At 45.5% G+C, this 13,527-nt stretch overlaps 1 protein-coding gene across 2 annotated transcripts in view; it reads left to right on the forward strand.

Annotated features, from left to right (window-relative positions):
• The window catches only part of LOC139533456 (rho GTPase-activating protein 8-like), a 47,046-nt gene that overhangs the window by 17,798 nt on the left and 15,721 nt on the right, over window positions 1-13,527 (forward strand). For both annotated transcript variants that reach the window (XM_071331485.1, XM_071331486.1), the window contains 6 exons: window positions 757-844; window positions 6,010-6,141; window positions 6,345-6,431; window positions 7,408-7,506; window positions 9,246-9,356; window positions 9,480-9,553. In XM_071331485.1, coding sequence (XP_071187586.1) covers window positions 757-844; window positions 6,010-6,141; window positions 6,345-6,431; window positions 7,408-7,506; window positions 9,246-9,356; window positions 9,480-9,553 — 591 coding nt within the window. The remainder of the gene's footprint in view (window positions 1-756; window positions 845-6,009; window positions 6,142-6,344; window positions 6,432-7,407; window positions 7,507-9,245; window positions 9,357-9,479; window positions 9,554-13,527) is intronic.

Raw genomic sequence — 13,527 nt, forward strand, 5'->3', positions numbered from 1 at the left:
ATATAGACAGGTGTGTGCTTTTCTAAGTCCTGTGCAATCAATAGAATTTACCTCAGGTGGACTCCAATCAAGTTGTAGAAACATCCGGAGCTCAATTTCGAGTCTGAATACTTATGTAAATAAGGTATTTCAAAAAAATAAAAAAATTATAGGTTCTCTAAAAATCTGTTTTTGCTTTGTCATTATGGGGTGTTGTGTGCAGATTGAGGGAAAACATGTATTTAATCCATTTTAGAATGAGGTTGTAACGTAACAAAATGTGGGAAAAGGGTAAGGGGTCTGAATACTTTCTGAATGCTCTGTATTCTATTGGTCAACTTGTCCTTCTGTGTGAGAGAAATATTCCAAACAGAGTCTGAGACAGGTGTGGGATGCGACAGATCCCAAATTAAATCCAACCACCAGCATCAAAACACATTTTAAAAGCAATGAAGCTGATGCACCAGATCAGAGTTTTAGCTTGAACATCTTCACAAAATGGCAGCAGTGCACACGGCAGTAGGCTATAAGCAGGACTGTTCCAGAATGCTATTAATTAGTGGGAGAACACCATTCTCAAATGTGATTCTGCGTGTAATGCTTTATTATAAAGGTGCATAGTTTATGGTGAAATGATGTTCCCCGAACTGGAAACTGACACGCTGTCTATGTATGTAGTTCGGCTCCTGACCGTTTCTAAAGCAGATTAATGTGCTGATGTGTTCTCTCTGTTCTCTCCTCGTGTTCTCTCCTCTCTGTTCCTCCTGTTCTCTCCAGGTGATGATAACTATGGCAGGAAGCTCGTTGTCTTCAGTAGCTGCCTGATGCCCCCCTCCCATCAGCTCAACCACCACCACCTGCTGCAGTGAGTCAGGACACATGATATGTGATGTTTATGTACACGACCCCACTTGACCCTTGACCCTGTAGTCCACATCTCCCTCTATGGTCTGTTCTGCTATATGTAGTCCACATCTCCCTCTATGGTCTGTTCTGCTATATGTAGTCCACATCTCCCTCTATGGTCTGTTCTGCTATATGTAGTCCACATCTCCCTCTATGGTCTGTTCTGCTATATGTAGTCCACATCTCCCTCTATGGTCTGTTCTGCTATATGTAGTCCACATCTCCCTCTATGGTCTGTTCTGCTATATGTAGTCCACATCTCCCGCTATGGTCTGTTCTGCTATATGTAGTCCACATCTCCCTCTATGGTCTGTTCTGCTATATGTAGTCCACATCTCCCTCTGTGGTCTGTTCTGCTATATGTAGTCCACATCTCCCTCTATGGTCTGTTCTGCTATATGTAGTCCACATCTCCCTCTATGGTCTGTTCTGCTATATGTAGTCCACATCTCCCTCTATGGTCTGTTCTGCTATATGTAGTCCACATCTCCCTCTATGGTCTGTTCTGCTATATGTAGTCCACATCTCCCTCTATGGTCTGTTCTGCTATATGTAGTCCATATCTCCCTCTATGGTCTGTTCTGCTATATGTAGTCCATATCTCCCTCTATGGTCTGTTCTGCTATATGTAGTCCACATCTCCCTCTATGGTCTGTTCTGCTATATGTAGTCCACATCTCCCTCTATGGTCTGTTCTGCTATATGTAGTCCACATCTCCCTCTATGGTCTGTTCTGCTATATGTAGTCCACATCTCCCTCTATGGTCTGTTCTGCTATATGTAGTCCACATCTCCCTCTATGGTCTGTTCTGCTATATGTAGTCCACATCTCCCTCTATGGTCTGTTCTGCTATATGTAGTCCACATCTCCCTCTGTGGTCTGTTCTGCTATATGTAGTCCATATCTCCCTCTATGGTCTGTTCTGCTATATGTAGTCCACATCTCCCTCTATGGTCTGTTCTGCTATATGTAGTCCACATCTCCCTCTGTGGTCTGTTCTGCTATATGTAGTCCACATCTCCCGCTATGGTCTGTTCTGCTATATGTAGTCCACATCTCCCTCTGTGGTCTGTTCTGCTATATGTAGTCCACATCTCCCTCTATGGTCTGTTCTGCTATATGTAGTCCACATCTCCCTCTATGGTCTGTTCTGCTATATGTAGTCCACATCTCCCTCTATGGTCTGTTCTGCTATATGTAGTCCATATCTCCCTCTATGGTCTGTTCTGCTATATGTAGTCCACATCTCCCTCTATGGTCTGTTCTGCTATATGTAGTCCACATCTCCCTCTATGGTCTGTTCTGCTATATGTAGTCCACATCTCCCTCTATGGTCTGTTCTGCTATATGTAGTCCACATCTCCCTCTATGGTCTGTTCTGCTATATGTAGTCCACATCTCCCTCTATGGTCTGTTCTGCTATATGTAGTCCATATCTCCCTCTATGGTCTGTTCTGCTATATGTAGTCCACATCTCCCTCTATGGTCTGTTCTGCTATATGTAGTCCACATCTCCCTCTATGGTCTGTTCTGCTATATGTAGTCCACATCTCCCTCTATGGTCTGTTCTGCTATATGTAGTCCATATCTCCCTCTATGGTCTGTTCTGCTATATGTAGTCCACATCTCCCTCTATGGTCTGTTCTGCTATATGTAGTCCACATCTCCCTCTATGGTCTGTTCTGCTATATGTAGTCCACATCTCCCTCTATGGTCTGTTCTGCTATATGTAGTCCACATCTCCCTCTATGGTCTGTTCTGCTATATGTAGTCCACATCTCCCTCTATGGTCTGTTCTGCTATATGTAGTCCATATCTCCCTCTATGGTCTGTTCTGCTATATGTAGTCCATATCTCCCTCTATGGTCTGTTCTGCTATATGTAGTCCACATCTCCCTCTATGGTCTGTTCTGCTATATGTAGTCCACATCTCCCTCTATGGTCTGTTCTGCTATATGTAGTCCACATCTCCCTCTATGGTCTGTTCTGCTATATGTAGTCCACATCTCCCTCTATGGTCTGTTCTGCTATATGTAGTCCACATCTCCCTCTATGGTCTGTTCTGCTATATGTAGTCCACATCTCCCTCTATGGTCTGTTCTGCTATATGTAGTCCACATCTCCCTCTGTGGTCTGTTCTGCTATATGTAGTCCATATCTCCCTCTATGGTCTGTTCTGCTATATGTAGTCCACATCTCCCTCTATGGTCTGTTCTGCTATATGTAGTCCACATCTCCCTCTGTGGTCTGTTCTGCTATATGTAGTCCACATCTCCCGCTATGGTCTGTTCTGCTATATGTAGTCCACATCTCCCTCTGTGGTCTGTTCTGCTATATGTAGTCCACATCTCCCTCTATGGTCTGTTCTGCTATATGTAGTCCACATCTCCCTCTATGGTCTGTTCTGCTATATGTAGTCCACATCTCCCTCTATGGTCTGTTCTGCTATATGTAGTCCATATCTCCCTCTATGGTCTGTTCTGCTATATGTAGTCCACATCTCCCTCTATGGTCTGTTCTGCTATATGTAGTCCACATCTCCCTCTATGGTCTGTTCTGCTATATGTAGTCCACATCTCCCTCTATGGTCTGTTCTGCTATATGTAGTCCACATCTCCCTCTATGGTCTGTTCTGCTATATGTAGTCCACATCTCCCTCTATGGTCTGTTCTGCTATATGTAGTCCACATCTCCCTCTATGGTCTGTTCTGCTATATGTAGTCCATATCTCCCTCTATGGTCTGTTCTGCTATATGTAGTCCATATCTCCCTCTATGGTCTGTTCTGCTATATGTAGTCCACATCTCCCTCTATGGTCTGTTCTGCTATATGTAGTCCACATCTCCCTCTATGGTCTGTTCTGCTATATGTAGTCCATATCTCCCTCTATGGTCTGTTCTGCTATATGTAGTCCACATCTCCCTCTATGGTCTGTTCTGCTATATGTAGTCCACATCTCCCTCTATGGTCTGTTCTGCTATATGTAGTCCATATCTCCCTCTGTAGGACGTCCTCTGTGGTCTGTTCTGCTATATGTAGTCCACATCTCCCTCTATGGTCTGTTCTGCTATATGTAGTCCATATCTCCCTCTGTAGGACGTCCTCTGTGGTCTGTTCTGCTATATGTAGTCCACATCTCCCTCTATGGTCTGTTCTGCTAAATGTAGTCCACATCTCCCTCTATGGTCTGTTCTGCTATATGTAGTCCACATCTCCCTCTATGGTCTGTTCTGCTATATGTAGTCCACATCTCCCTCTATGGTCTGTTCTGCTATATGTAGTCCACATCTCCCTCTATGGTCTGTTCTGCTATATGTAGTCCACATCTCCCTCTATGGTCTGTTCTGCTATATGTAGTCCATATCTCCCTCTATGGTCTGTTCTGCTATATGTAGTCCACATCTCCCTCTATGGTCTGTTCTGCTATATGTAGTCCACATCTCCCTCTATGGTCTGTTCTGCTATATGTAGTCCACATCTCCCTCTATGGTCTGTTCTGCTATATGTAGTCCACATCTCCCTCTATGGTCTGTTCTGCTATATGTAGTCCACATCTCCCTCTATGGTCTGTTCTGCTATATGTAGTCCACATCTCCCTCTATGGTCTGTTCTGCTATATGTAGTCCATATCTCCCTCTATGGTCTGTTCTGCTATATGTAGTCCACATCTCCCTCTATGGTCTGTTCTGCTATATGTAGTCCACATCGTCCTCTATGGTCTGTTCTGCTATATGTAGTCCACATCTCCCTCTGTAGGACGTCCTCTATGGTCTGTTCTGCTATATGTAGTCCACATCTCCCTCTATGGTCTGTTCTGCTATATGTAGTCCACATCTCCCTCTATGGTCTGTTCTGCTATATGTAGTCCATATCTCCCTCTATGGTCTGTTCTGCTATATGTAGTCCACATCTCCCTCTGTAGGACGTCCTCTATGGTCTGTTCTGCTATATGTAGTCCACATCTCCCTCTACGGTCTGTTCTGCTATATGTAGTCCATATCTCCCTCTATGGTCTGTTCTGCTATATGTAGTCCACATCTCCCTCTGTAGGACGTCCTCTATGGTCTGTTCTGCTATATGTAGTCCATGTTTACAGAGCCTTCAGAAAGTCTTCATACCCCTGGACTTATTCCACATGTTTTTGTGTTACATCCTGAATTCAAAATGGATTCAACTGATTTTCCTCTCATCCATCCACACGCAATACCCTGTAGGGACGTCACAGTACCCTGTAGGGACGTCACAGTACCCTGTAGGGACGTCACAGTACCCTGTAGGGACGTCACAGTACCCTGTAAGGACGTCACAGTCACAGTACCCTGTAAGGACGTCACAGTCACAGTACCCTGTAGGGACGTCGCAGTACCCTGCAGGGACGTCACAGTACCCTGCAGGGACGTCACAGTACCCTGCAGGGACGTCACAGTACCCTGCAGGGACGTCACAGTACCCTGCAGGGACGTCACAGTACCCTGCAGGGACGTCACAGTACCCTGCAGGGACGTCACAGTACCCTGCAGGGACGTCACAGTACCCTGCAGGGACGAAGTGAAAACATGTTTTTAGACATTTTTGCACATTTTTTGAAAACGAAATATAGAATTATCTAATTTACATAAGTATACAAACCCCCGTGTCAATACATGTTAGAATCACCTTTGGAAGCTTTTCCAGCTGTGAGTCGTTCTGGGTAAGTCTCTTGAAGAGCCACTGAACATGCCGAATGGCACGTAATGTTTTTCTGTTGCTCATTAGAAAAACTAGATTTCAGTGTTGAAGGTGTGCCTCCTGACCGAATCCACTTTTGGTTAATGGTGTTTGTCCCTCTAGAGACGTCGTGGGCTGGAAGCCGATTTCACTTCCTCAAAATCCCCAGAATGAATCAAACAACACATTTTTTTTTTGGCGTTTTTGGCGTTTTTGGCGATGGATGTTTTAGTTACGCAATTTTATACATGACCCTAAGCATGATGGGATGTTAATTGCTTAATGAACTCAGGATTCACACCTGTGTGGAAGCACCTGCTTTCAATATACTTTATTATCCCTCATTTCGTCAGAGTTTCCATTTATTTTTGGGCAGTTTACCTGAGTGCTCTGCTCTCTCCTCTCCCTGGTTGTAGGTATCTGATGTACACTCTGGACCAGTATGTAGAGAGTGATTATACGGTAGTGTACTTCCACCATGGTCTCCGCAGCAGCAACAAGCCCTCGCTACAATGGCTACGAAACGCATACAAAGAATTTGACAGGAAGTAAGTCACCTTGACCTCTAACCTACGACTTTTCAAGCCCTCTCAATCAAAATATAACTCGACGAGACAGTTTTTTCCCCAGAATTATGTTTACCGTGTGTGTGTGTGTGTGTGTGTGTGTGTGTGTGTGTGTGTGTGTGTGCGTGTGTGTGTGTGTGTGTGTGTGTGTGTGTGTGTGTGTGTGTGTGTGTATTTCCTGACAGGTACAAGAAGAACCTAAAAGCCCTCTATGTCGTCCATCCTACTAACTTCATCAGAATCCTCTGGAATATATTCCAACCACTCATCAGGTATGGTGCCCAGTCATCTTTCTACAGTAATAATCTAGAATACAGTATATTCCAACCACTCATCAGGTATGGTGCCCAGTCATCTTTCTACAGTAATAATCTAGAATACAGTATATTCCAACCACTCATCAGGTATGGTGCCCAGTCATCTACAGTAATAATCTAGAATACAGTATATTCCAACCACTCATCAGGTATGGTGCCCAGTCATCTACAGTAATAATCTAGAATACAGTATATTCCAACCACTCATCAGGTATGGTGCCCAGTCATCTACAGTAATAATCTAGAATACAGTATATTCCAACCACTCATCAGGTATGGTGCCCAGTCATCTACAGTAATAATCTAGAATACAGTATATTCCAACCACTCATCAGGTATGGTGCCCAGTCATCTACAGTAATAATCTAGAATACAGTATATTCCAACCACTCATCAGGTATGGTGCCCAGTCATCTTTCTACAGTAATAATCTAGAATACAGTATATTCCAACCACTCATCAGGTACGGTGCCCAGTCATCTTTCTACAGTAATAATCTAGAATACAGTATATTCCAACCACTCATCAGGTATGGTGCCCAGTCATCTTTCTACAGTAATAATCTAGAATACAGTATATTCCAACCACTCATCAGGTACGGTGCCCAGTCATCTACAGTAATAATCTAGAATACAGTATATTCCAACCACTCAGGTATGGTGCCCAGTCATCTTTCTACAGTAATAATCTAGAATACAGTATATTCCAACCACTCAGGTATGGTGCCCAGTCATCTTTCTACAGTAATAATCTAGAATACAGTATATTCCAACCACTCAGGTATGGTGCCCAGTCATCTATCTACAGTAAAGTTGCCATTCAGGCCTGTACTGTACATTTTAAAGTCTGGTCTCCACAACAGTATTCATGGCTATGAAAGACATCTGGCATATTGACTGACCTTTCTAACTCTCTGTTCTTCCTGTTTTAGTCACAAGTTTGGTAAGAAGCTGACCTATGTGAACTACCTGGCTGAGCTCAGAGATCACCTGAGCTATGATCAGCTCATCATCCCACCTGATGTCCTCAGGTAGGTTACACCTCTATACCCTAAGGTCGTGTATTCATGTATCCAACCAACCACGGAGGTAGTGTACTGTATTCATGTATGTAACATACATTTGAAGTCGGAAGTTTACATACACCTTAGCCAAATACTTTTAAACTCAGTTTTTCACAATTCCTGACATTTAATCCTAGTAAAAATTCCGTCTTAGGTCAGTTAGGATCACCACTTTATTTTAAGAATGTGAAATGTCAGAATAATAGTAGAGAGAATTATTTATTTCAGCTTTTATTTCTTTCATCACAATCCCAGTGGGTCAGAAGTTTACATGCACTCAATTAGTATTTGGTAGCGTTGCCTTTTAAATTGTTTAACTTGGGTCAAACGTTTCGGGTAGCCTTCCACAAGCTTCCCACAATAAGTTAGGTGAATTTTGGCCCATTCCTCTTGACAGAGCTGGTGTAACTGAGTCAGGTTTGTAGGCCTCCTTGCTCGCACACGCTTTTTCAGTTCTGCCCACATATTTTCCACAGGATTGAGGTCAGGGCTTTGTGATGGCCACTCCAAAACCTTGACTTGGTTGTTCTTAAACCATTTTGCCACAACTTTGGAAGTATGCTTGGGGTCATTATCCATTTGGAAGACCCATTTGCAACCAAGCTTTAACTTCCTGACTGATGTCTTGAGATGTTGCTTCAATATATCCACATCATTTTCTATCCTCATGAAGCCATCTATTTTGTGAAGTGCACCAGTCCCTCTTGCAGCAAAGCACCCCCACAACATGATGCTGCCACCCCCGTGCTTCACGGTTGGGATGGTGTTCTTCGGCTTGCAAGCCTCCCCCTTGTTCCTCCAAACATAACGATGGTCATTATGGCCAAACAGGTATATATTTTTTTCATCAGACCAGAGGACATTTCTCTGAAAAGTACGATCTTTGTCCCCATGTGCAGTTGCAAACCGTAGTCTGGCCTTTTTTTATGGCGGTTTTGGAGCAGTGGCTTTCTTGCTGAGCGGCCTTTCAGGTTATGTCGATATAGGACTCATTTTACTGTGGATATAGATACTTTTGTACCTGTTTCCTGCAGCATCTTCACAAGGTCCTTTGCTGTTGTTCTGGGATTGATTTTCACTTTTCGCACCAAAGTACGTTCATCTCTAGGAGGCAGAACGCGTCTCCTTCCTGAGCGGTATGACGGCTGCGTGGTCCCATGGTGTTTATACTTGTGTACTATTGTTTGTACAGATGAACGTGGTGCCTTCAGGCGTTTGGAAATTGCTCCCAAAGATGAACCAGACTTGTGGAGGTCTAAAACAAAATCCTGAGGTCTTGGCTGATTTCTTTAGATTTTCCCATGATGTCAAGCAAAGAGGCACCGAGTTTGAAGGTAGGCCTTGAAATACATCCACAGCTACACCTCCAATTGACTCAAATGATGTCAATTAGCCTATCACAAGCTTCTAAAGCCATGACATCATTTTCTGGAATTTTCCAAGCTGTTTAAAAGGCACAGTCAACTTAGTGTATGTAAACTTCTGACCCACTGGAATTGTGATACAGTGAAATAATCTGTCTGTAAACAATTGTTGGAAAAATTACTTGTGTCATGCACAAAGTAGATGTCCTAACCGACTTGCCAAAACTATAGTTTGTTAACAAGAAATTTGTGGAGTGGTTGAAAAACAAGTTTTAATAACTCCAACCTAAGTGTATGTAAACTTCCCGACTTCAACAGTATATGACCATGTATTTACTACAGGCATGACGAGAGGCTGCAGGCGGCCCAGAAGGGAGGTCTGCGCCCCTCATCTAAGACTCCTCCCCCCAGACCTCCTCTTCCCACACAGCAGTTTGGAGTCAGCCTGCGATAGTGAGTATTTAGCTGAGTCCCCTTTAATCGTCCCCTAGCTGCTCCATATTTCCACCATGGTTATGCTAACTCATATGATGTACCATACTGCATGCCTACTGAACTAGACGTGTTCTGTTTCAGTATTGGTGAGAAGAACCAGGGAGTGATCATCCCTCCTGTGATGTCACAGACTGTGTCTTATCTCAAAGACAAAGGTAAGAAGATAGGACCTTGGATCAGGTACAGGACCTCTACAGTAATAGTTGAGGTAGAAGCTGTCTGATAGGACCTTGGATCAGGTGCAGGACCTCTACAGGTAGGAGCAGTCTGATAGGACCTTGGATCAGGTACAGGACCTCTACAGTAATAGTTGAGCTAGGAGCTGTCTGATAGGACCCTGGATCAGGTACCAGACCTCTACAGGTAGGAGCTGTCTGATAGGACCATGGATCAGGTACAGGACCTCTACAGTAATAGTTGAGGTAGGAGCTGTTTGATAGGACCCTGGATCAGGTACAGGACCTCTACAGGTAGGAGCTGTCTGATAAGACCTTGGATCAGGTACAGGACCTCTACAGGTAGGAGCTGTCTGATAGGACCCTGGATCAGGTACAGGACCTCTACAGTGATAGTTGTTGAGGTAGAAGCTGTCTGATAGGACCCTGGATCAGGTACAGGACCTCTACAGTAATAGTTGAGGTAGGAGCTGTCTGATAGGACCCTGGATCAGGTACAGGACCTCTATAGTAATAGTTGAGGTAGGAGCTGTGTGATAGGACCCTGGATCAGGTACCAGACCTCTACAGGTAGGAGCTGTCTGATAGGACCCTGGATCAGGTACCGGACATCTACAGTAATAGTTGAGGTAGGAGCTGTCTGATAGGACCTTGGATCAGGGACAGGATCTCTACAGTAATAGTTGTTGAGGTAGGAGCAGTCTGATAGGACCTTGGATCAGGGACCTCTACAGGTAGGAGCTGTCTGATAGGACCTCGGATCAGGTACAGGACCTCTACAGTAATAGTTGAGGTAGGAGCTGTCTGATAGGACCTTGGATCAGGGACCTCTACAGTAATAGTTGAGGTAGGAGCTGTGTGATAGGACCCTGGATCAGGTACAGGACCTCTACAGGTAGGAGCTGTCTGATAGGACCTTGGATCAGGTACAGGACCTCTACAGTAATAGTTGAGGTAGGAGCTGTCTGATAGGACCTTGGATCAGGGACCTCTACAGTAATAGTTGAGGTAGGAGCTGTGTGATAGGACCCTGGATCAGGTACAGGACCTCTACAGGTAGGAGCTGTCTGATAGGACCCTGGATCAGGTACCTCTACTGTAATAGTTGAGGTAGGAGCTGTCTGATAGGACCTTGGATCAGGGACCTCTACTGTAATAGTTGAGGTAGGAGCTGTGTGATAGGACCCTGGATCAGGGACCTCTACAGGTAGGAGCTGTGTGATAGGACCCTGGATCAGGGACCTCTACAGGTAGGAGCTGTCTGATAGGACCCTGGATCAGGGACCTCTACTGTAATAGTTGAGGTAGGAGCTGTCTGATAGGACCCTGGATCAGGGACCTCTACAGTAATAGTTGAGCTAGGAGCTGTGTGATAGGACCCTGGATCAGGTACCTCTACTGTAATAGTTGAGCTAGGAGCTGTCTGATAGGACCCTGGATCAGGTACCTCTACAGTAGTAGTAGTTGAGCTAGGAGCTGTGTGATAGGACCCTGGATCAGGGACCTCTACTGTAATAGTTGAGGTAGGAGCTGTGTGATAGGACCCTGGATCAGGGACCTCTACAGGTAGGAGCTGTGTGATAGGACCTTGGATCAGGGACCTCTACAGGTAGGAGCTGTGTGATAGGACCCTGGATCAGGGACCTCTACAGTAATAGTTGAGCTAGGAGCTGTGTGATAGGACCCTGGATCAGGGACCTCAACTGTAATAGTTGAGCTAGGAGCTGTCTGATAGGACCCTGGATCAGGGACCTCTACTGTAGTAGTAGTTGAGCTAGGAGCTGTCTGATAGGACCTTGGATCAGGTACCTCTACTGTAGTAGTAGTTGAGGTAGGAGCTGTCTGATAGGACCTTGGATCAGGTACCTCTACTGTAGTAGTAGTTGAGGTAGGAGCTGTCTGATAGGACCTTGGATCAGGTACCTCTACTGTAATAGTTGAGCTAGGAGCTGTGTGATAGGACCTTGGATCAGGGACCTCTACTGTAATAGTTGAGCTAGGAGCTGTCTGATAGGACCCTGGATCAGGGACCTCTACAGTAGTAATACTTGAGCTAGGAGCTGTCTGATAGGACCCTGGATCAGGGACCTCTACAGTAGTAATACTTGAGGTAGGAGCTGTGTGATAGGACCCTGGATCAGGGACCTCAACTGTAATAGTTGAGCTAGGAGCTGTCTGATAGGACCCTGGATCAGGGACCTCTACTGTAATAGTAGTTGAGCTAGGAGCTGTGTGATAGGACCCTGGATCAGGGACCTCTACTGTAGTAGTAGTTGAGCTAGGAGCTGTCTGATAGGACCCTGGATCAGGGACCTCTACAGTAGTAATACTTGAGGTAGGAGCTGTCTGATAGGACCCTGGATCAGGTACCTCTACAGTAATAGTTGAGGTAGGAGCTGTCTGATAGGACCCTGGATCAGGGACCTCTACTGTAATAGTTGAGCTAGGAGCTGTCTGATAGGACCCTGGATCAGGTACCTCTACAGTAGTAGTAGTTGAGCTAGGAGCTGTGTGATAGGACCCTGGATCAGGGACCTCTACTGTAATAGTTGAGGTAGGAGCTGTGTGATAGGACCCTGGATCAGGGACCTCTACAGGTAGGAGCTGTGTGATAGGACCCTGGATCAGGGACCTCTACAGGTAGGAGCTGTGTGATAGGACCCTGGATCAGGGACCTCTACACTAATAGTTGAGCTAGGAGCTGTGTGATAGGACCCTGGATCAGGGACCTCTACTGTAATAGTTGAGCTAGGAGCTGTCTGATAGGACCCTGGATCAGGGACCTCTACTGTAGTAGTTGTTGAGGTAGGAGCTGTCTGATAGGACCCTGGATCAGGGACCTCTACAGTAGTAATACTTGAGGGCTTAGCTGTCTGATAGGACCCTGGATCAGGGACCTCTACAGTAATAGTTGAGCTAGGAGCTGTGTGATAGGACCCTGGATCAGGGACCTCTACTGTAATAGTTGAGCTAGGAGCTGTCTGATAGGACCCTGGATCAGGGACCTCTACTGTAGTAGTTGTTGAGGTAGGAGCTGTCTGATAGGACCCTGGATCAGGGACCTCTACAGTAATAGTTGAGGTAGGAGCTGTCTGATAGGACCTTGGATCAGGGACCTCTACTGTAATAGTTGAGGTAGGAGCTGTCTGATAGGACCCTGGATCAGGGACCTCTACAGTAGTAGTTGAGGTAGGAGCTGTCTGATAGGACCCTGGATCAGGGACCTCTACAGTAATACTTGAGGTAGGAGCTGTCTGATAGGACCTTGGATCAGGGACCTCTACTGTAATAGTTGAGGTAGGAGCTGTCTGATAGGACCCTGGATCAGGGACCTCTACAGTAGTAGTTGAGGTAGGAGCTGTCTGATAGGACCCTGGATCAGGTACCAGACCTCTACAGGTAGGAGCTGTCTGATAGGACCATGGATCAGGTACAGGACCTCTACAGTAATAGTTGAGGTAGGAGCTGTTTGATAGGACCCTGGATCAGGTACAGGACCTCTACAGGTAGGAGCTGTCTGATAAGACCTTGGATCAGGTACAGGACCTCTACAGGTAGGAGCTGTCTGATAGGACCCTGGATCAGGTACAGGACCTCTACAGTGATAGTTGTTGAGGTAGAAGCTGTCTGATAGGACCCTGGATCAGGTACAGGACCTCTACAGTAATAGTTGAGGTAGGAGCTGTCTGATAGGACCCTGGATCAGGTACAGGACCTCTATAGTAATAGTTGAGGTAGGAGCTGTGTGATAGGACCCTGGATCAGGTACCAGACCTCTACAGGTAGGAGCTGTCTGATAGGACCCTGGATCAGGTACCGGACATCTACAGTAATAGTTGAGGTAGGAGCTGTCTGATAGGACCTTGGATCAGGGACAGGATCTCTACAGTAATAGTTGTTGAGGTAGGAGCAGTCTGATAGGACCTTGGATCAGGGACCTCTACAGGTAGGAG

This window comes from Salvelinus alpinus, chromosome 11, assembly GCF_045679555.1.
Source record: "Salvelinus alpinus chromosome 11, SLU_Salpinus.1, whole genome shotgun sequence".
NCBI classification, from domain to species: Eukaryota; Metazoa; Chordata; class Actinopteri; order Salmoniformes; family Salmonidae; genus Salvelinus; species Salvelinus alpinus.